The 17,660-nt window shown below is 41.9% G+C and overlaps 1 protein-coding gene across 2 annotated transcripts in view; it reads right to left on the bottom strand.

The window, feature by feature from the left end:
* LOC143212303 (uncharacterized) overlaps positions 1 to 17,660 on the bottom strand; it is a 49,144-nt gene extending 31,484 nt beyond the window's left edge. Inside the window, exon 1 of one of the 2 annotated variants that reach the window (XM_076430954.1) lies at positions 17,412 to 17,660. In XM_076430954.1, the coding sequence (XP_076287069.1) occupies positions 17,412 to 17,454 (43 nt within the window). In that variant the 5' untranslated portion in view covers positions 17,455 to 17,660. Of the gene's footprint in view, positions 1 to 777; positions 2,993 to 17,411 lie in introns of those variants that run through there. The other variant, XM_076430947.1, reaches the window with a different exon arrangement.

Here is a 17,660-nt window from a genome sequence, read left to right as displayed (position 1 = left end):
GTCCCTCTAAAACCGAAAAGGGCTCATTCCTATACCTAACACACCACGGAACGGGGACAGAGGGCTAAGGATACTAAACGCTCAATATCACCTCAAGCCCGAAAACGTACGAACAACTAAAGCTTCTGTATTACATTTCTGCTTTTTACAGCACTGTAAACTTGGTTAGAGTCGTTGACAAATAGTTTCCGATACATCTGCAAACGCTTATAATATATGTACATATAGTACTGTGTGTTTTAATAAATTGCAAATCGATTTAATGAATTTAATAATATGTACTCGATTCCATATAGACGCTAAAATGGAAAATCTCATAAGTAAATTATGGATTCTATGCGGTAGACCGACTAGAAAACAGTGAAAACAAATAAAAAGAATTTATGCATACTGTTGCATTATTTTCACCTGATTAAAATGATTAAGAAAAGAAATCAATGTCTACGTAACGCCAGTATTTCACAATTAATACAGGCAATCTTTATTTGGCAAAAAAATCTCTAATCATATATAACAAAAATAGTGAGAAACTCGCATTAAATACAACGAGAATACAACAATTCAATTTCCACGTCTCCTGAAATTTTTCATTCTCAAACAATTATAATGATCAAATGGTCAGACAGAGAAAGATAAGAAACCCCATGAAAATCGTGATCTCGATGGCGTTAGCTGTCGGTCGTTTCCGCGAGCGATTAAGTAGATCGTAGATACTGTAGATCGTCTCAGAGACGTCACGGATTAGATCAGAGACGTCGCGACAGCCTGTCGACTCACTTTTATGCTTGGAGCTGCTCTTCCACAGTCCCTTGAAGAAGGACATCCTGGCCGCCCAGCGCCGCACGAAATCCCACAGATCCAGAGCTCGATCTTGGCGGATCCGATGATGTCACTCGCGAGACGCGGCACGATCTTTGATACCTTAATCGCATGCGATATCCGCGAGGGACGTTGTTACACGCGAGACGTCACGGCGACGTCACGACCGCGACCGACGGCCCGGTAAATTTTCATTTCGGAGCGGACAGGGGGATATCTGGTAATCCGCGGACGAAAAACGGAGAGCCGTGGGATAAGTGGAAGATCCCTACGGATAGAGAGAGAGGGGGGAGAGAGATAGAGATAGGGAGAATAAGAGAGAGAGAGAGAGAAAGACAACTCCGTGGAAACGTGCTGTCGGGAGGACAGTGCGCCGCGATGTGAGCGCGTCCGCACGGAGTTTATTCCGCTCCCCTGTCGCGTACATGCGCATCCCCATCCCTGTTCACGGTCCCGTTCCCTTTCCCGTTCCCGTTCCCATTCCCGTTCCCATTCCCGTTCCCATTCCCTTTCCCATTCCCACGTCCCCTTTCCCTTTTACCACCCCGCAACCCTCTCATGCCGCTCGCACGATCCCGATCCCGTTTCCGCTTCCGAACCGGATCCACGCCGAAAGGATGCAGATTATTTTCACGCATTCGCGGTCTACGTTATCGGACACTCTTTCCACCATTTTTTCGAAATTCCCGTACAGAATTGCTGCAAAATATTCGCGCGAACGTTCGCCAATCGCGCCGGCAGTTTTCTAAATTGCTGGTGTTCCGCTTCTGTTTTCGTTCCGGGGTTGATCGCTCTATTTGAATGATTCAGGGATATGAGGATTTTGAGAGATTTCGGGCGACGGTTGTGGAGAGTTGGCTGTCTAGGGGAAAGTGATTTTTGGCTGGTCTTTGTCGGAAGATTAATGGAGTTTTTCTTTTTTAAACGAGGGGCTTGTGCGGTGACAGTACCCTCTCGCTAGGGATAGAAATGAATTATCTTGATGTATTGTATACTATTGATTTTTAGAGCACACAAAGGTTGAAATGGGAATTGATATGATATATATCTTGACATACATCTGTCCAGTTGCCATTTCAAACAAAAATTCTGCCTCGATATAATTGTATATAGTGTTTATTTAAAGATTTTCCAGCAAGAATATTGCTACAAGTTTTACAATATATGTACCTTCGAATTTCTTACTCGTTCGAAGAGGAGGGTTTATTAGTTTGTGTAAGAAAAATTCGTAAAAATCCAGTTTCTTCGGGTCGTTAACTAGGCATGACCCTGTAAGTAGCCCGGCATCCGGTCTCCTCGTTTCACGGAAGACACCCCTACGAAACTTGGAGTCAAACTTCGTTCCACTGTCCCTGTGGATGATAACGATCCTCGGAAGTTCTAACGCGATTTTCCCCGCCACTCTCCCTCTCTCTCTCTCTCTCTCGCTCTCCTTCTCTCTACTGTCTCGCTGCCACCGTTGTTCCGCATTTTTGCACACTTTTACGAGACAGGATTAAGCCCGAGACGAAAAGGGAGCGGAAAGTTCGCCGAGAGAATCGCCTTTTGAACGTCGAAAAACTAATTCCCGGGAAAGGAACAGCCAGCCGTTAGATAAATCGCGAAACAGCAGCTAAAGGAGATCGAAACTGAACGAATACGTTTTTATTCTGTACGAAGATTTACCGTTTAACTTTTCCTGTGTCATAACTTTCTGGCGATCACGTGAAAAGATGAGTCGATCAAACTTAAAGCGGCACGAGCATCGGAGAAATTAACGATCAGTCTGCTACTATTTTTATAACCATCACAGAGTGGGGTATTTGACCCAAAAACGTCGGAAAAAAGTCGATTTCAAAATGCGTAAGTCGTACAATTTTTGCTGTCCGTCGTAATTAGTGGTCTGAAGAATAAAGTTTCGGTATTGTTCTTTTCGAAAAAATGTTTCGAAAAAAAAGTTGAACAGTATTTAAGCATATTATGTAGTCCAGTCAATGAATGCTTATAAGGGGGGTGTAGCGAGAAATAAGAGGAACACAATTTTTAACTTTGGGACTTTGTTTGGACTAGTTAGGAGGTAAACATACTAAAAGTCCCTACTCCTAGGAGGTGAGCAGGGGGGCACGTAAAAGGACCCCTTTTTCGGTTTTCCGCTTATATCTCGGCAACTATAAAATTAAAGCTGACAAAATGTGTCATAAGATTGACTCCAGTTTTCCGCTATCTCGCATAGTTTCCGAGATATCCGCGCTCAAAATTCACGAATTTTTGCCTTATTTTTTGCCTTATTTGACTAGCTAACTCTTCAGCACAATTAGTGCACTTTGAGCGCGGACATCTCGGAAACTACGCGTGATAGCGAAAAACTGAATCCAATCAATCTTGTGGCACATTTTGTCAGCTTTTATTTTGTATAGAATGATCTTATCGCTAGGATGCATAGTTTCCGAGATATAAACGGAAAACCGAAATGGGGACCTTCTACGTGCCCCCCTGCACCCCGCTCACCTCCTAGGAGGAGGGACTTTCAGTATGTTTACCTCCTAACCAGTCCAAACAAACACCCAAAGTTAAAAATTGTGTTCCTTCCATTTCCCTCTACAACTTTTCGTTGACCGTACTATATTATAAAATATCAGAAATAAATTTTCCTGTTCTTTTCACTATTTTTACTTTAATCCACGATTGTTTATTCTGATCTCTGGTTTCTGGAGCTACAGTGTACTATTTCACCAACAAACTTACAGGATCAATGGTGGCATTCTACAGGGTGGGGGTGAGAAAATCGTAAGAAAATTTTGGATCCAATGTAAACAAGGACCAGTCTAGACCGCAACACGCGTCGATACACTCGAGCGAGTTAGGGGATGAGAGGGCAGTCTCTTAAGGGCGGTTTTTCTCGCGTGCTCTATCGGGGCTGACGGAACGTCGTCTCGACGAGTCGGTGCAATAAACCCCGACGACTCGGCGTCGGCGTCGGCGTGCTCGAGATGCGCTCGATGAGGTCGCCTTCGAGATAATTAGCACCGGATGGAAGCGGAGAACGGATGGCGTCGAACCTGAGTAGTCGCGATTAATTGGAGAGGAAAGAGCGTCGCCCAGTGTCGCATGTGCGTTCGAGATCGGGGTGATAGCAATCGTTTCTCCCAGCTTCCGAAGCGCGAACTCGACGAATCGCAGAAGGAAATTCGCCGTTAGACAGCATCTCCATTCTTGCGTCAGCCGAGAGGCCTTTTGCGAGCTCAGCGCAATTACTACCTTCGTCGCTGTCTCCTCTCTATCTCTCTTTCTGCATTCCTTCGTTTTCTACGATCCGCATGGTCCTCAACGCGCGTTGTTTTAACAAGTTGAACAGTTTCATTTGTGCGGAAGCGAATTGAACGAGATGCATCTTGTTAGTAGACGATGAAGGATATAATACCTTCACCTCCTGCTTCAAGTTCGAAAGTTTATGTGATCCTTCGGGACACTTGCAGCGGTGTTTATAGATCATTCCTGAGACGCGTCAATCTTGATGGATGTGTTACAGCTTCTATTTACTCCATGGCAAGAAGCATTTCGTAAATATATTGGTTTTGTAGCGAACAGCTTGGTATGACACGATACGTACGGTCGAAATTCTTGCAATGTAGACAATATTACATATCTTGTAGTATTACAAACGTATTACTATATCTTGCGTTCCATTTAAAAAAGACTAAAAAGTAGAAAATAAAAAAAACATAACAAAATCTTTTTAAAAACCACGCTTATATTAAAATGCACTGAAAAGGAGAAAACAATTTTTTTAGACATTGGTGACTATAAATAAAAGCGTGAAGCGCCCACGAAGATTACGTCAGTATAGTTTAGCGCTCCACACTTTTATTTATAGTCACCAATGTCTAAAACAATTATTTTCTCCTTTTTAGTGCATTTTTTCAAAGAGCTGATCAATTTTCCGATCATTGGTTTGGATAATAAATTGCAAAGAAGTTCCGCGATTATTGAAATATTTTAGGGTCCAAGATCTTGTCAAGATATTGGACTGCTAAAACTTTGCTTTAATGAATTCTCCATTAATAATTGAACGCTTATAATCTTTTTACTACACCTATACATTTTTGATTCATTCTTATCATAATCTTACACATGGATGAATGTATAATGATGTTAGCTGTAATGTTGTACAATAGCTGTACAGTGAGGCCATGTATAAACAATTCGTGCAGATATACATAGCTCGTTGAAACCGGAATTCTTTCGCGAAAGGCACGTCTTTCCATCGCATCGCGAGATACCTCGTCGAACTTGCGTCAGCCGGTGCACGGTGCGTGACGCGTGTCCACCTGCAGCCGCGTATTCACCTGTTCTTTTTCGCTTGTTCATCGGCGATCGATCTCTTTCCGCCAGCTCGTCCTCCGAGGCTTGGCGTTGCGCAATCGTCTTCGAAACCCGTCGCGTCGCTCGAGACGTATCGCTTTCGAAACACGCTTTATCGGCAATTCTCGCTGCAAATGGGACACGCACAAACAAAAACAACTCGGCACCGCTCCAGCGAAAGTGCATGGCCCTTTTACTCTCGCGAAATTCACCGGAACCCTCGCCAAAATCTGTGTTCCCGATTCTGGAGTACATTGCGAGTTGACCTGTACTACGAATTAACATTAAACGTACCACTATGAGTAGACTGCAGAAGACGAAAACGACCGAAAATAATTTAAGGATGTTCATGTGTTCAGTAATAAATACATGACAAATTGATAAGAAAATCTTATCGATATTATTAAAGGAAGAATGAAATTTTCATTTAGCTTCCTCACAACTGATACAGACAATTTTTACTTTACACAAAGGTCCGTAGGCTAATTGTGTTCATTTTGATTCAACTTCTAATTGTTGCAGTCGATATGTGTTTATCTTGCATAAAGATCCGCAAGCTAACTGTTTACAGAGTTGTGCTAATTCAATTACACAATTGAATTACATTGTGTTTCAATTATATAGTAATTCAACTACGTCGTAACTGAATTACATCATTCACAAACCTTTCAATTAATTCAATTACTAAGTATTTTAATCAGATGTGTAATTGAAATACAATATAATTAAAATACAGATCTTCAAATTATAGCCCAGAACTTTGAAGAAGTGCGATATATTTTTATTTTTCTTTCATATGTATACACTTATTTGCTGTCTATGCGGCGTAGTTTCTATTCCTCTCGTCCTCCTTCATAATACGTAACGCTATTTTATAATTGTAGGCCAATTGCAATTATGAATTACATTGAAATTTAATTAGTTGGAATTTGCTTCAGTTATATGGTCTCCGAATAGCTTAAATTACGAAATCATGCTCGAGAGAGTGCAGCATAAATTTCTTAGGTTTTGTACTTATAAGATTAATAATCCTATGTCAATCTTTGATCACGATTACTCCACACTATTAAACATAGTCAACCTGGAAACATTGTCTGCTCGCAGAAGAGTATCCGACCAGAGCTTTATTTTTAATTTAATTAATAACCATATAGATTGTCCCTCTCTCCTTATGCAAATAAATTTTTACGCACCTGAACGTGTTTTGAGATCTCGAGCAGGTTTTCAAACACTTAAATGCAAATCCACATATGGATTAATAAATCCTACAAATCGAATTATGCGAACTCCAACACTCTATATAATAGTATTGATTTTTTTAATGGGCCGTTACACACTTTCAAAAAAAAAAATTACGCAGGATTAACTGATAATATCAGTACCTTTATACCTACAGTTTTTTGTGTATGTCCTTTCTTAGTAATTTACGTTAAGTGTTTATTCTATTATAAACATTTGTGTAAAAGGACCTCGGTCCGTTCATAATAAATTAATAATAACAAAGTATCCATAAATTCATAATAACAAAGTATTTTATAATTGTACTCCAATTGCAATTACGAATTACATTGTAATTAAATTGAATGAAGATCTGAATTATAAATTACAATATAATTAAATTACTATGTAATTATAATTCCTGGAGAGTAATTCAATTGTAATTCTGCACAACTGTGACTGTTTATGATACCCGGTAAAGACGAATAAAAAAGAGGATAGGAACTCTCCCATAAATCCAGCAACGTCCGGTGGATGATTTCGTAGATCTCCGACACCTTGACAGGGGCCACGGATCATCCAGAAGCTCCCAGCCGATCCGTGCGATAATAAAATTATATAGGAATATCGCGTCACCTGTAGAACGGCGTGCAGTTTCGAGTCGAGAACACTCGTAATTTGATTTGCTCGGGGAAAGCGTTTCCGTGCCATCCGCCGCCGATTACCGATGGAAACGAAATCAGGCCAACTGGGGCAACGCGAACGCGGTGTTCGCCGGGAAATGCTTTCAGGAGGACCGAGAGACAAAAACTCGACAATTTCTCCCTCTCTCTCTCTCTCACTTCATCTGCCGCGAATCAAAGCTTTCCGATGGATTAACCCTTTGCAACTCGACCGTTCCTCGGAAAGAACATCGCAAATCCAACTCGAACATCTAATCTTTTCACTGTTCAACGCTTTCAAAAAATTTCGGACAATTCTGGAACACATATTCAAATCACCATTTCATTTGTACAGGCTAAAGCACCTAATACATTTGCCTTTCTATCGATCGTATGATGTATTGATGCTCTCGGCGTACTGGTTCGATCAATTTTTACTTAAAAGCAATTTTGCAATTTATACTGACATCAGTTAACTAAACATTGAATATCTAATTACATATGAAATCTGTTACTCACTTGCTTTATGAAAATATTTTAAATACTTTGGAACGATAAAACATTGCAAAAATTGCTTTTAAGTAAAAATTGATCGAACCAGTGCGTCGAGAGCATCAATGCATCTTGCACCATCTAATAAATTAATAGGAAAAAATAAATATCGAAAGCATAGAAATTCAAAGGGGAGATAAACGAGCCTGGTTGCCCATGGAGGGTTAATGTTCAAATCTGGACAAATCATTTTGTCTCCTAGTTTTGTTAATACACAAGAGCGTGTCCATTTCGAAAACGAGAAGTCCGTGGCTTGTTGGAATTGCAGGACGAAACTGATCGGAAAGTCGGGTCCCGATAGTCCGCCGAATGAATTTTCGAGGCACGAAGATCGCTTAACTCAAGCTTTTTCCTCGATCATTCCCGACACGCCCCGCAATTTCCCTTCGTCGCGATGCCAGAGTACTATCGATCGAAGGGTAGACGAAGGTAACTAGTTTTGGGTTCTAGTTCCGGCTGCCTCGAGACGTGTTCGCACTCGCGGCATTGTTCCATGAGAAAGACATGCCCCGATAAAATGTACGTCGCTCGCGATCAACGGTTTAAACTCGTCGGATCCGATCGGCTTCGATCCTCCGCCGGGAACGAGGCGGGACGAACGCGTCGGCGATTAAAAATTCACTTCCGTGTCGATAGATACGGCACCTAAGCTTCCAGCGTTTGTTTCGCTGCTTACCTTGTGCGTTCAAATGTTTCGTTAACCCCTTTAACTAACTTTATGATAACTGGACTGCGGATCTTATGCATTTAAACCAGTAGAAGGATTAAACGAATCTAAGAATGTTTATGTATTGTTTTTACTTAATATTAAATTTTTTTTTCTCCTGAACGCACAGTTTTTTAAAATTTGTTTTTTAATATTGCATTGTTATCCAGTTCTGAGGTATGTTTGCTTCATTCTCTAGCTCATCGGGAAGTGGTTTAAAATTCGATTACAAGATTTAACGCATACAACAACAACAACGTCAACTCGGCAAGCTAATATAAGCGTGGTAAAATTAGTTTTTTTTAGTTACGATGCACCCTAGCTAAAAAAATGAATTAATTTCCAGGATGGTCGCTCTTAAGCTTCAGTATGAGAAATTTCAAAAAACTTTTTTACACACGTAGTAAACCAATCTTTCTAACATCAAAAAATTTCAAATCGTTTGGTCCAATTTTAAAAAAGTTATTCATTTATAAGAGTATCCTATGACTTATAAAGGGGCGTATCCGGTTATGGCAATCGTAAAGAGCGTCCGCTAGGCGAGGATTAAATACCAGAAACCTTGACGTCCTAGTCGGTGTGGTATGACATAAATAGCCTCGATTTCATCGAATTTTTATGGTTGTCGAGCGGAAAAGTGTTGAAAATATTGCCGCGGCCGGAAATCTTGCGAGGACGAACGAATGGGTCCACTTTCGTCCCTGGCTTCGGTGAATAATGCAAGCTCGCGATTATTTTCCAGAGTGCTCGAGATACTCATTTCTCACGAGCATGGTCGCTCGATGGCCGGAGACCGTCGGCATTGTGACACTTTTATTTCTTCCGGAAGAGTAGGAAAAAGTGGTGGAGGAGGCAGAGGAGAAGAAGGAGGGTAGTTGTTTCTCTGGAAACAACTTGGGGGGGATCCGTGATCGATAACGCTGCGTTCTTCGCGCCCGTAATTACAGCAACGACTAAATTGCATTCCACGGAGTTTGCATTCGATCGTGCCACTCCGAGAGGCGACGAAAACCGCCGCAGTAAGGTCGCCGCGCTTGCTTCTCGTCGTCGAACAAAAACTCGGCTTCTGCCGCCACGCTGCTCGAAAAACATTAGAGCTACCGGTTTTCTCCTGTCAATCATCGTCGAGGCGACAGGACAGTAGCCCCCTTTCTTCCGAACTTTCTTCGAGCACGAAACGAATCCCTGCCTCATCGATATTCGATACTTTCGACACGCTGCTGCCTCGAAACGCCGCACCCTCGCCATTGTTTCTCCGACAGAGTAAATATCGTCACGACTCCGCTGTATTTTCTGTACCGTATCTCGTTTGGCTATCACGGAAACCCTCGTGGAAATATAGAGGGTGGACCACATAACATGATCACCTAAATTATTCTTGCTAGTAGTGATCGCTAAGATCTTCTAGGTGATCACTAAGAATTTAAGAATGGTGTGGTTGTCAACTTATCAAAATGATTAGACGTCGAAAGCAATTTTTATTCCGCTCCAGTTTCTTGCAATCGATACACAAGTATCTCGCACGAACATTAATTCTTCTAAAAAAGTATGACCAACAAGCCAACTTTAATCACAGTAATGGTAAAATTGATCATATTGCAGCGGATTGAACAACGTTTTTCTGCTGGAATTCGAACTCGCTTGGTTTCGAGAAGGAAAAAGTAATTCCGCCTTTTGTGTATCGTGAATGTACAACCTCCCACATGATCCGGTGTCTCGTAATACCTAATTTCTCATTAGCAAATTCCAACGGCGCAGGTTAGCCGCAGAAGAATCAAGGGTGTCGCCGCCAGCGATGAGAGAGACGCGTTTCCACGTTGGTACGGGGAGTACGGATTATGCGAACAGTGTCTGCGGGGGTTGAGGTTGAGGTCGTCGATGGAGACATAGAGGGTGGCCAGGGGTGTGAGAATATCGCAGAGCGGCTTCCGCGTCGGGGAAAAGCGAATTTAATTTACCGACGACACGTTCGCGGTGTCGAGTTGAAAATGCATGAACGAACGCCGTTGGCTGCCGCTTTTGAAGAGAAAGAAATTGGATCGACGCGTGGCGATGCCAGTTCACCGGGTCGCTTTCAGTGAAAACGGGAAATGGGAACGAAGACTCCGCAGAGGGCCACCAGGAACCGAAAAGCAAATCGAGCATGGACCGGATCGATCTTCTTTGCGCGAGCCGCGCTCAATTTCCACCATCCCTCCCCGCGCGACCTTTAATTTCCTCTGCGATGGCGAACGCGCGAGGCCAAATATTAGACACACGCATGAATCATCCCGTCGCACAGTGGTCTAGAAGTCAGTTCTAGTGCGAATTAATTATTGTACGAGGAAAAATTGACATTTTGTGTAAAAATTACTTTTAAATATTTGAGTAAAGTAAATAAAACATAATTTACAATACTGACTACTTGTTTATTAATGTAATAATTAAGTGTTACAAGTATAATATAAAAGATTCACTGTCGGAGTTTGTATTTGATCGAATTTTTGGTGCTTTTAGCATCTGCAAAGCTTCGGGATCGAGATGTAACTTTTTACTACACTTTTCCTGCAGAAAAGATACGTAGATACATTTGCTAAAATATTAAAATAAAATGATAATGGGATTGCGGGGGATCGCGTTTTCTCTTTGCCGTTCATGGAGATGAAGTAAGCTTTCAAATTAAATACTTCGCAACGCGTGCAAATTTTGTAAAACTTACGACATTCTAATAATTTCTCTTAAAAAGTATCAGTTCATAAAATATATCATAAAGTGTGTGTGAAGGAAACGTAAACCTACCATTTCAAAAAAGTTTAACCCTAAACCTACACAACCTGCAAAATTGAACAAAATCTAAATGAATCCAAGCGTGCTTGGCGTTCTCATAGGTTCTCCAGAAAGTTCGTTTCGTTTTCGATTAAAGCACACAATGTAAGCACAACCTACTTTTTCAGGAAAGCAAATTGCGTGGCTGCGTAAAAGGAAGTTCGAAAGTAATAATGAAACGAATAGATGATCACGTTCAGACCTTCAACTACGTCGGACAACAAAAGTTTTAAGACTTCGCAAAAGTTCGAAATCGACTTTAGTCGACTGGGCGTCGATGTCAAAACATTTTCCAGCTATGAAAATCGACAAGTTCGATGTTCCTCGAAAACAAGTAAAACGAGTGGTTGGATAAAAAGTCACGGCGCATTTCCAGCACACTTTCGTCCGTCCCATTGTTCTTCGAAAGCTCCCCAGCAATTATTCTCCGGCGAATCCCGCGTATCTGTCTCTTCACCCGACTGTTTCCCTGGGGAGCCGCGGGTTTTCGATCAAAATTAGCCGGCTGGAAATCCTCGACGTAGGCGTACACACAGTGCACACCTTTCGCGAAGCTTTCCGCATCGTTACGGCGACGGGCAGGGTGCGAGCTATAGTGATCGATGGCCACTCGTCTGACAGCGGCTATGCGAGAGCAGAGGCCACCGAAACCGAGTAAACTGGTTCGAATTTACGACGAGGCGGTGAACGATCGCTATGATTTCGTGGTAGAAATTTTAAGGATACGTTACAAGCACGAGGTTTCTTATGGTGAAATCGATACTCGAGCATCGTGGCGTGTTGAACTGTTGAGAGCTCATGCGAATGCCTAGGAAGGTCTGCGTTAAGTTATCCGGTGCTAAAAGTTTCAAACTCTTGAATGTAATTGATGTACACTAGACTTCGGTATAACGTGATTGGAAAATTCTTCACAGAGACTATTAACGTTTGAGTGTACAGTCTTTTTAAACAATCCTCTTCGAATTCACTGTTTTCTCAAGCAAGTTTTTCTCTGTTGCCCTTTTCCTTTTTTACCGAATAAAATCGAGACAATAAGGCGAATATTGTAGGCGACGAAGATGATTGGTGCATGAAGAAGAAGTTGAAGGGGATAAAAACGTTATGCTGGCGTAAAACTGGAATGACTTCACTAATGAATCTGAAATTGGGAAGCTGTACGCCAGTTCGAAGAATACAATTTAGAAAAAAAAGTCGAGAAATAATTTATTATCTGCAATAATTACTTCGTAGTACAGTATACTGTAACTTCATCAGATGTCGATTTAGTGTTAACACGTTAACCTTCAAGAAAGTAGAATAAAAAAGATCGTAGACAAATTTCCAGCACAGGCCTCGCGAAACAGCGTCGATAAAATTGTGAAGGTTCGTTAAGGGGTGGTTGCACTGTGCAATGTGCAAAACGAACCGCGGATTCGCGATCCCCTGAGAAATTACAGGACGTACATGCGTGGCTGCCTTCTTTCTCCGACTTTTCACTTGCTGGAACCCTCTGCGCCCGCGTTTTTCACAGCGGTCGGCGTGGAAGCACGAAGCAGAGGGCGCGAGAGAGATTTACGAGCGTTTCGCCGCTTGAAAACTGTTATTATATCGATTTCCATCCGTGAAACGGTTATGAAGAACCTTTGTTCAGAACGACTGTTATGAACAATCGAAATTTCCCCGAAAGCTCTGTCTGCACCCCCATTTTCCGAATAATATCCGAACACTGTTATTCGTGGTCTTTTTGAGTTTCTGGCAAATCCTTCGCATCCTTCATGCTTCATGTTTTCTAACAATTCAGTTCGAGAGTTGTTGTGACCTTTGTGAGTAGTACAAATGGTCTTATCTTTACCTTTTATGAAGAATATTTTTCCAAATAAAGAAAAAGGAATTCTCATTGAATTGTACAAATTTATTTAGGGCAAAATATTCATTTCGATGTATTTTAGTTATTCAGTAAAACGTACAGTGGCAGTAATATAGGTACATTTACTCTATATGCATTCTGTTTAAAGTGATCGTCGCCAGTGAGCCCCAACATTACAATGCAAAGGGTCGTGCAACGTTCGATCAAATAGAGGAGGAGGAATCGCGAAGACGAACCCCGACGTTTGCATGAAAGAAAAATAGCACTTTGATTCTACGTCTTTGATTCCCAAGTTGATACCGGGTTTGTGAATTCGGATATCGACGAGAGCCGGACGCGGATCTGCCGAGCAAAGATCAATCGGATCGGGACCAGTCGGGGCATACGAATCATCGAAATAAATTGCATAACGCCGTGACACCGATACAAAGTGCACCAAGCGCTTGCGAATCTCGGAATAAACTATTATCGTCCCGGAAGAGTATCGAGCTTATAAATATCCGCGCGGAGGGAAGAGCGATAAGCCGCGCCGCGGGAAAATGCGTCGGCGATCTACGTCTCCGGACTCGACAAGCGCGAATAATTTCGCGAACACAATCCGGAATGAAACATTCGCGATTTATCCGACACCGGCAAGAAACCTCTTCGCGCCGATAAAGCGCGCGTCCTTTCCCGTAATCCTCGCGGATTCGCACCGACGACGGCCGACTATCCGAAAGCCCCCGGGCGCTTAAGTCGACGAGAAATAGTCGAATAAATTTTCCGTACGACGAAGGTGTTTGTCCCTCCTTCCCCCCGAAAAAATATGGAGAAAAAGTAGTATAAATCGATGCGGCGGTCGCCCCGCGTACAGCAGAGGAAAAAACTTCTTGGGGGAACGGTGTACAACGTTTCGGAGCATCCGTAGCGCAGGTTCGTCGCTCGTTTTATCTCGGCGAGCCACGCCTCCCACGCCCAAGGATAAAGGACCAAAGATACTCCTCCGCGGGGAGCCCGGTTTCCCGGCCTTTCCTTTCCTTTCCTCTGCTTTACGACGACCCGCTGCGCGATATTTTCATAAATCAATAATAATAGAATGTCTATTTCGTCGGGCCGTTCAGGAATTATTATTACTTTAGTTTTTCGAAGTCATCGGTGTTTTTTTTTTGTTTGATTGGTACCTTACATTTTTCTTTTAGAGTTCTTGCAGAGCATGGAGAGACAAATCCAACGACTACCCGGACCATACCATTATGATGATGTATTCTCGAGTCGAGATATTAGTCTCTCAAAGTATCAAATACCGGAACAGGAACGGAATGATCGGAACAGTGTGATTATATTGTAGTCGTCGGATTCGGGTTTTCATGCTCTACAACAACATCGAAAGAAAAATACAAGGTTAGGTACAATATATTGTAGTATCTAGGACCTTAAAATTTTAGAACGCCACCCCTATTTATGTTAAATATAACTGCATAGTAAAGGGTCATATTCAGAAATTCATTATCAAACCAAACAAATTCAAAGTAATTTTTCGTATTTAATATATTTAGAAGAAAAAAAGAAAATAAAAAAAATATATTACAAGTTCATGACCGCAAAATATAATCAACATTTTGAATCCCCCGTTCGACAGATTTGACCCGAGCATTTTACACATTTGAATTCGTTTACATTCGAAGCTACGGTCAGCTCCGAATTGCAGTCACGATAAACAGTTGTCGACAGACAGTATTTGCCAAATACATAGTCAGTCCAATCTTCTTGATCGTAAACAGTCGACTGGACAGGAACGGTCTCGCGCGCGCGGACCGTTCCGATGCGATTGAACGATTTCAACACGCGGAATCGATCGAGGAAACCGATCGACCTCGGCTCGACCTTTCATCCCAGAACGTCCACAATTAAACTGTTATCACCATTGTGCCATTATCAAGTGGCGGTACGCGAGTGCTCGTGATTTTTGTACGCCGTCGTATCTCCCGTTCCATTACGCAAACGCGAGGCACGCGGCTACTCTGAATTTAATTCCTTTTTCGTCGGTCTGATCGTTTTTCTACAGCAGGTACGCGTAACGCTTCTTAATTATAGTTTTATCTGGATCTCCTTTCACCAGCGATCGCTGACCACTGTTTTCCGCTATGGCGTCGATGATTCGACGCGAAACAGTACTCAAACGCGGATGCGGTTTATCTGACGCAATGTTTTCACTTTTCGACACTCGATCGAGTCTTGCCGATTCGCCAATTTTACACCTTGCTTGGAGGTGCTTGGAGTCGTAGATGATGCAAGGATCACCCAGTGGAAAAAACGGATCCATTCGAATTTAAATTTTCTAGCAGTTCAAGTTGATAGCTACCATTTGTGTCAGGTTCAGTAGAAAATAACGTTGGTCCCAAAAATGGACCGGGTGACGATATTAGAGGACTTTTTACCCAGTGTTATAAATGTCACATTTAAAGTTGAATTTTCTAGTAGCCAGTTCCAGAGTTGGGCATTAATCGATTAAAATTTTAATCATGATTGATTGATTAATGTGTACGATTAAAAACAGAAATCATTGAAAAATCGACGATTGATTCAATCGATTGATGCAGTTAATCGTCAATCGTTGATTAAAAAAAGAAATCATCGAAAAGAAAACATGAAAGCACGTAAATAGAGTTTGTATTATATATTATAGACCAAATGACAATACACCTAAATTCAGTTCACATTTTTTTCAGTATTCATACAGTTTTGATTTCGTATTTCATTTCGAAATTTCAGCAGTTAATCATTAATCAATTATTCGATTGACGATTAATAATCGTTAATTGCAATTAACGACTCAAGTAGAAATTTAATCGTTAGCCGCAATTAACGATTAATATAAGTATTTAATCATTAACCGCAATTAACAATGAATATTGTAAGTATTTAATCGTTAACCGCAATTAACGACTAAACTAGAAGACTAATTGTCAATTGCGATTAACGATTGAAGTACAAATTTAGTCGTCAATCGTTGATTAAATTTTTGCCCAACTCTGGCCAGTTCAAACCATCAACTTGTATTATAATTTGAAAGTACATTTTGTTCCAGTACTATTACGAACGTTTCGAGTATATTTGAATTTTTTAGTAGCCACTTCAAACCATTAGCTAGCTATTAACAGGCTCGATAAAGTGGCAGCACTTGGCTCCATTTTGATCTAGCATTACAAACGTTTCATCTAAATTCGCCTGGTGTAATTTCAACCATTACCATTATATTAAATGCAATAATTAAAGGACCATCTATCTTTAACAAGCAGCTACAGAAATAAATGGAGAAGATCAGACACGTTCAAATTAAAATTGTACTAACCAAAACAGCTATAAATAACTGTCAAAAACTGGTCCACTGTAGACTCCACTACAAAATGATGCAGAATTTGTTCGATTCTATCTCTATAGCATCTCATCGATTCGATACCGCGCAACGCATGTTTCGTTCTGTTCCCAGTGAGAAACAGAAAACGGAACAGGTCGCGACTGGTTCGGAACTACGTTAAGAAGCCGGGGTTAGCTCTCGAATCGAAGTCGAGACATCCCTGGCTTGTTCGGCAACTTGTTCGAGTCCCTGGGGGTCTTGAACTCTCGGCGTTGGAATTCCATTACGTGGAACTCGAACGAGAAGCGTCGCGCTATCTTACGAAAATGTAATTACTCTCGAGACGACGACGACGACGACGACGGGACAGGTTCGAACTTCGGGGACAAGCCCGGGAAATCTTTTTGCAGTCGCGCAGTCGCTCGTCGGGTTTTTCAGCTTCGTCAAGCAGGATTTTCTCGCCGCCCCGAAGCTCCCGAACTTCGCAAACTGCTCGTTAAATGCGAATCCCTACGGTGCACACCTGGCTCGCGATGTTCGGTTTGCGATAACGCGCGATCTATGGTTCTCGGGAAAATTGGGAAGCGTGTTGCCGCATAAAATGAATTCGACTGGGAGTGTCGTCGAGGTACTCTGAAAAAATTCGAATAGGTATCAAATACCCAGATACACACACTGCAATTAATTACGATTTTTAAGTTAAAAATCCTAGTTGTAAGAAACCAAAAACCAGACTTCACCTCGAAATTTTGACAGCAACAGCATTTATATCTTTACAGTATCGGTGTATGGATACAAGTGTTGTTCATGAATTTTTTCCGATTTTTGGTTCGGGGAGCCGTGGTGAAAAAAATAAAAAACCGGTTTTTTTAACGTCTTTCCCCGAAGAAATGTAAAATTGTATACATCGAGTGATCACAAATTCTTTTAAGACGTAGACTGTACCCTAGCGTTCTAAACAGAGTTTCTTCTCAGAAAATCTTGAACCATGAATTATAGATTTCGAAAAACCCAGCAGCATTTGCAGAAGAGACTCCTCTGACAGCGCCGCGGCGGCGCCGCGCCGCCGCCGTAGCGTCGAGGACCGCGCGATAACGAAGAGGGATAAAAACGTAAAGGACTCACTCTTGTGTCTGGAGAATCTCCTCAGCTTCTTGAAGAACGGCATGCTAGCGTGTACGTATATGGACGTTGTGGAAAAGATCGATTTCCCTCGACGAGGAACGGAACGAGAAGCTCGTTAAGAATCACGGAAAAGCTCGATCTCCGAGCTTGGATCAATCGTCCTCGTGCTTGGTCGAAGAAGATTCAGTGCGACGTACAGTCTGACGTCTGCGGCCCGTGGACCCTGTCTGATCGCCTTTACTACACACG

Source organism: Lasioglossum baleicum, chromosome 1 (assembly GCF_051020765.1).
Source record: "Lasioglossum baleicum chromosome 1, iyLasBale1, whole genome shotgun sequence".
NCBI lineage: Eukaryota > Metazoa > Arthropoda > Insecta > Hymenoptera > Halictidae > Lasioglossum > Lasioglossum baleicum.
Note: the sequence above shows the minus strand (reverse complement) of the source record. Positions and strands in the feature narration are given on the sequence as shown.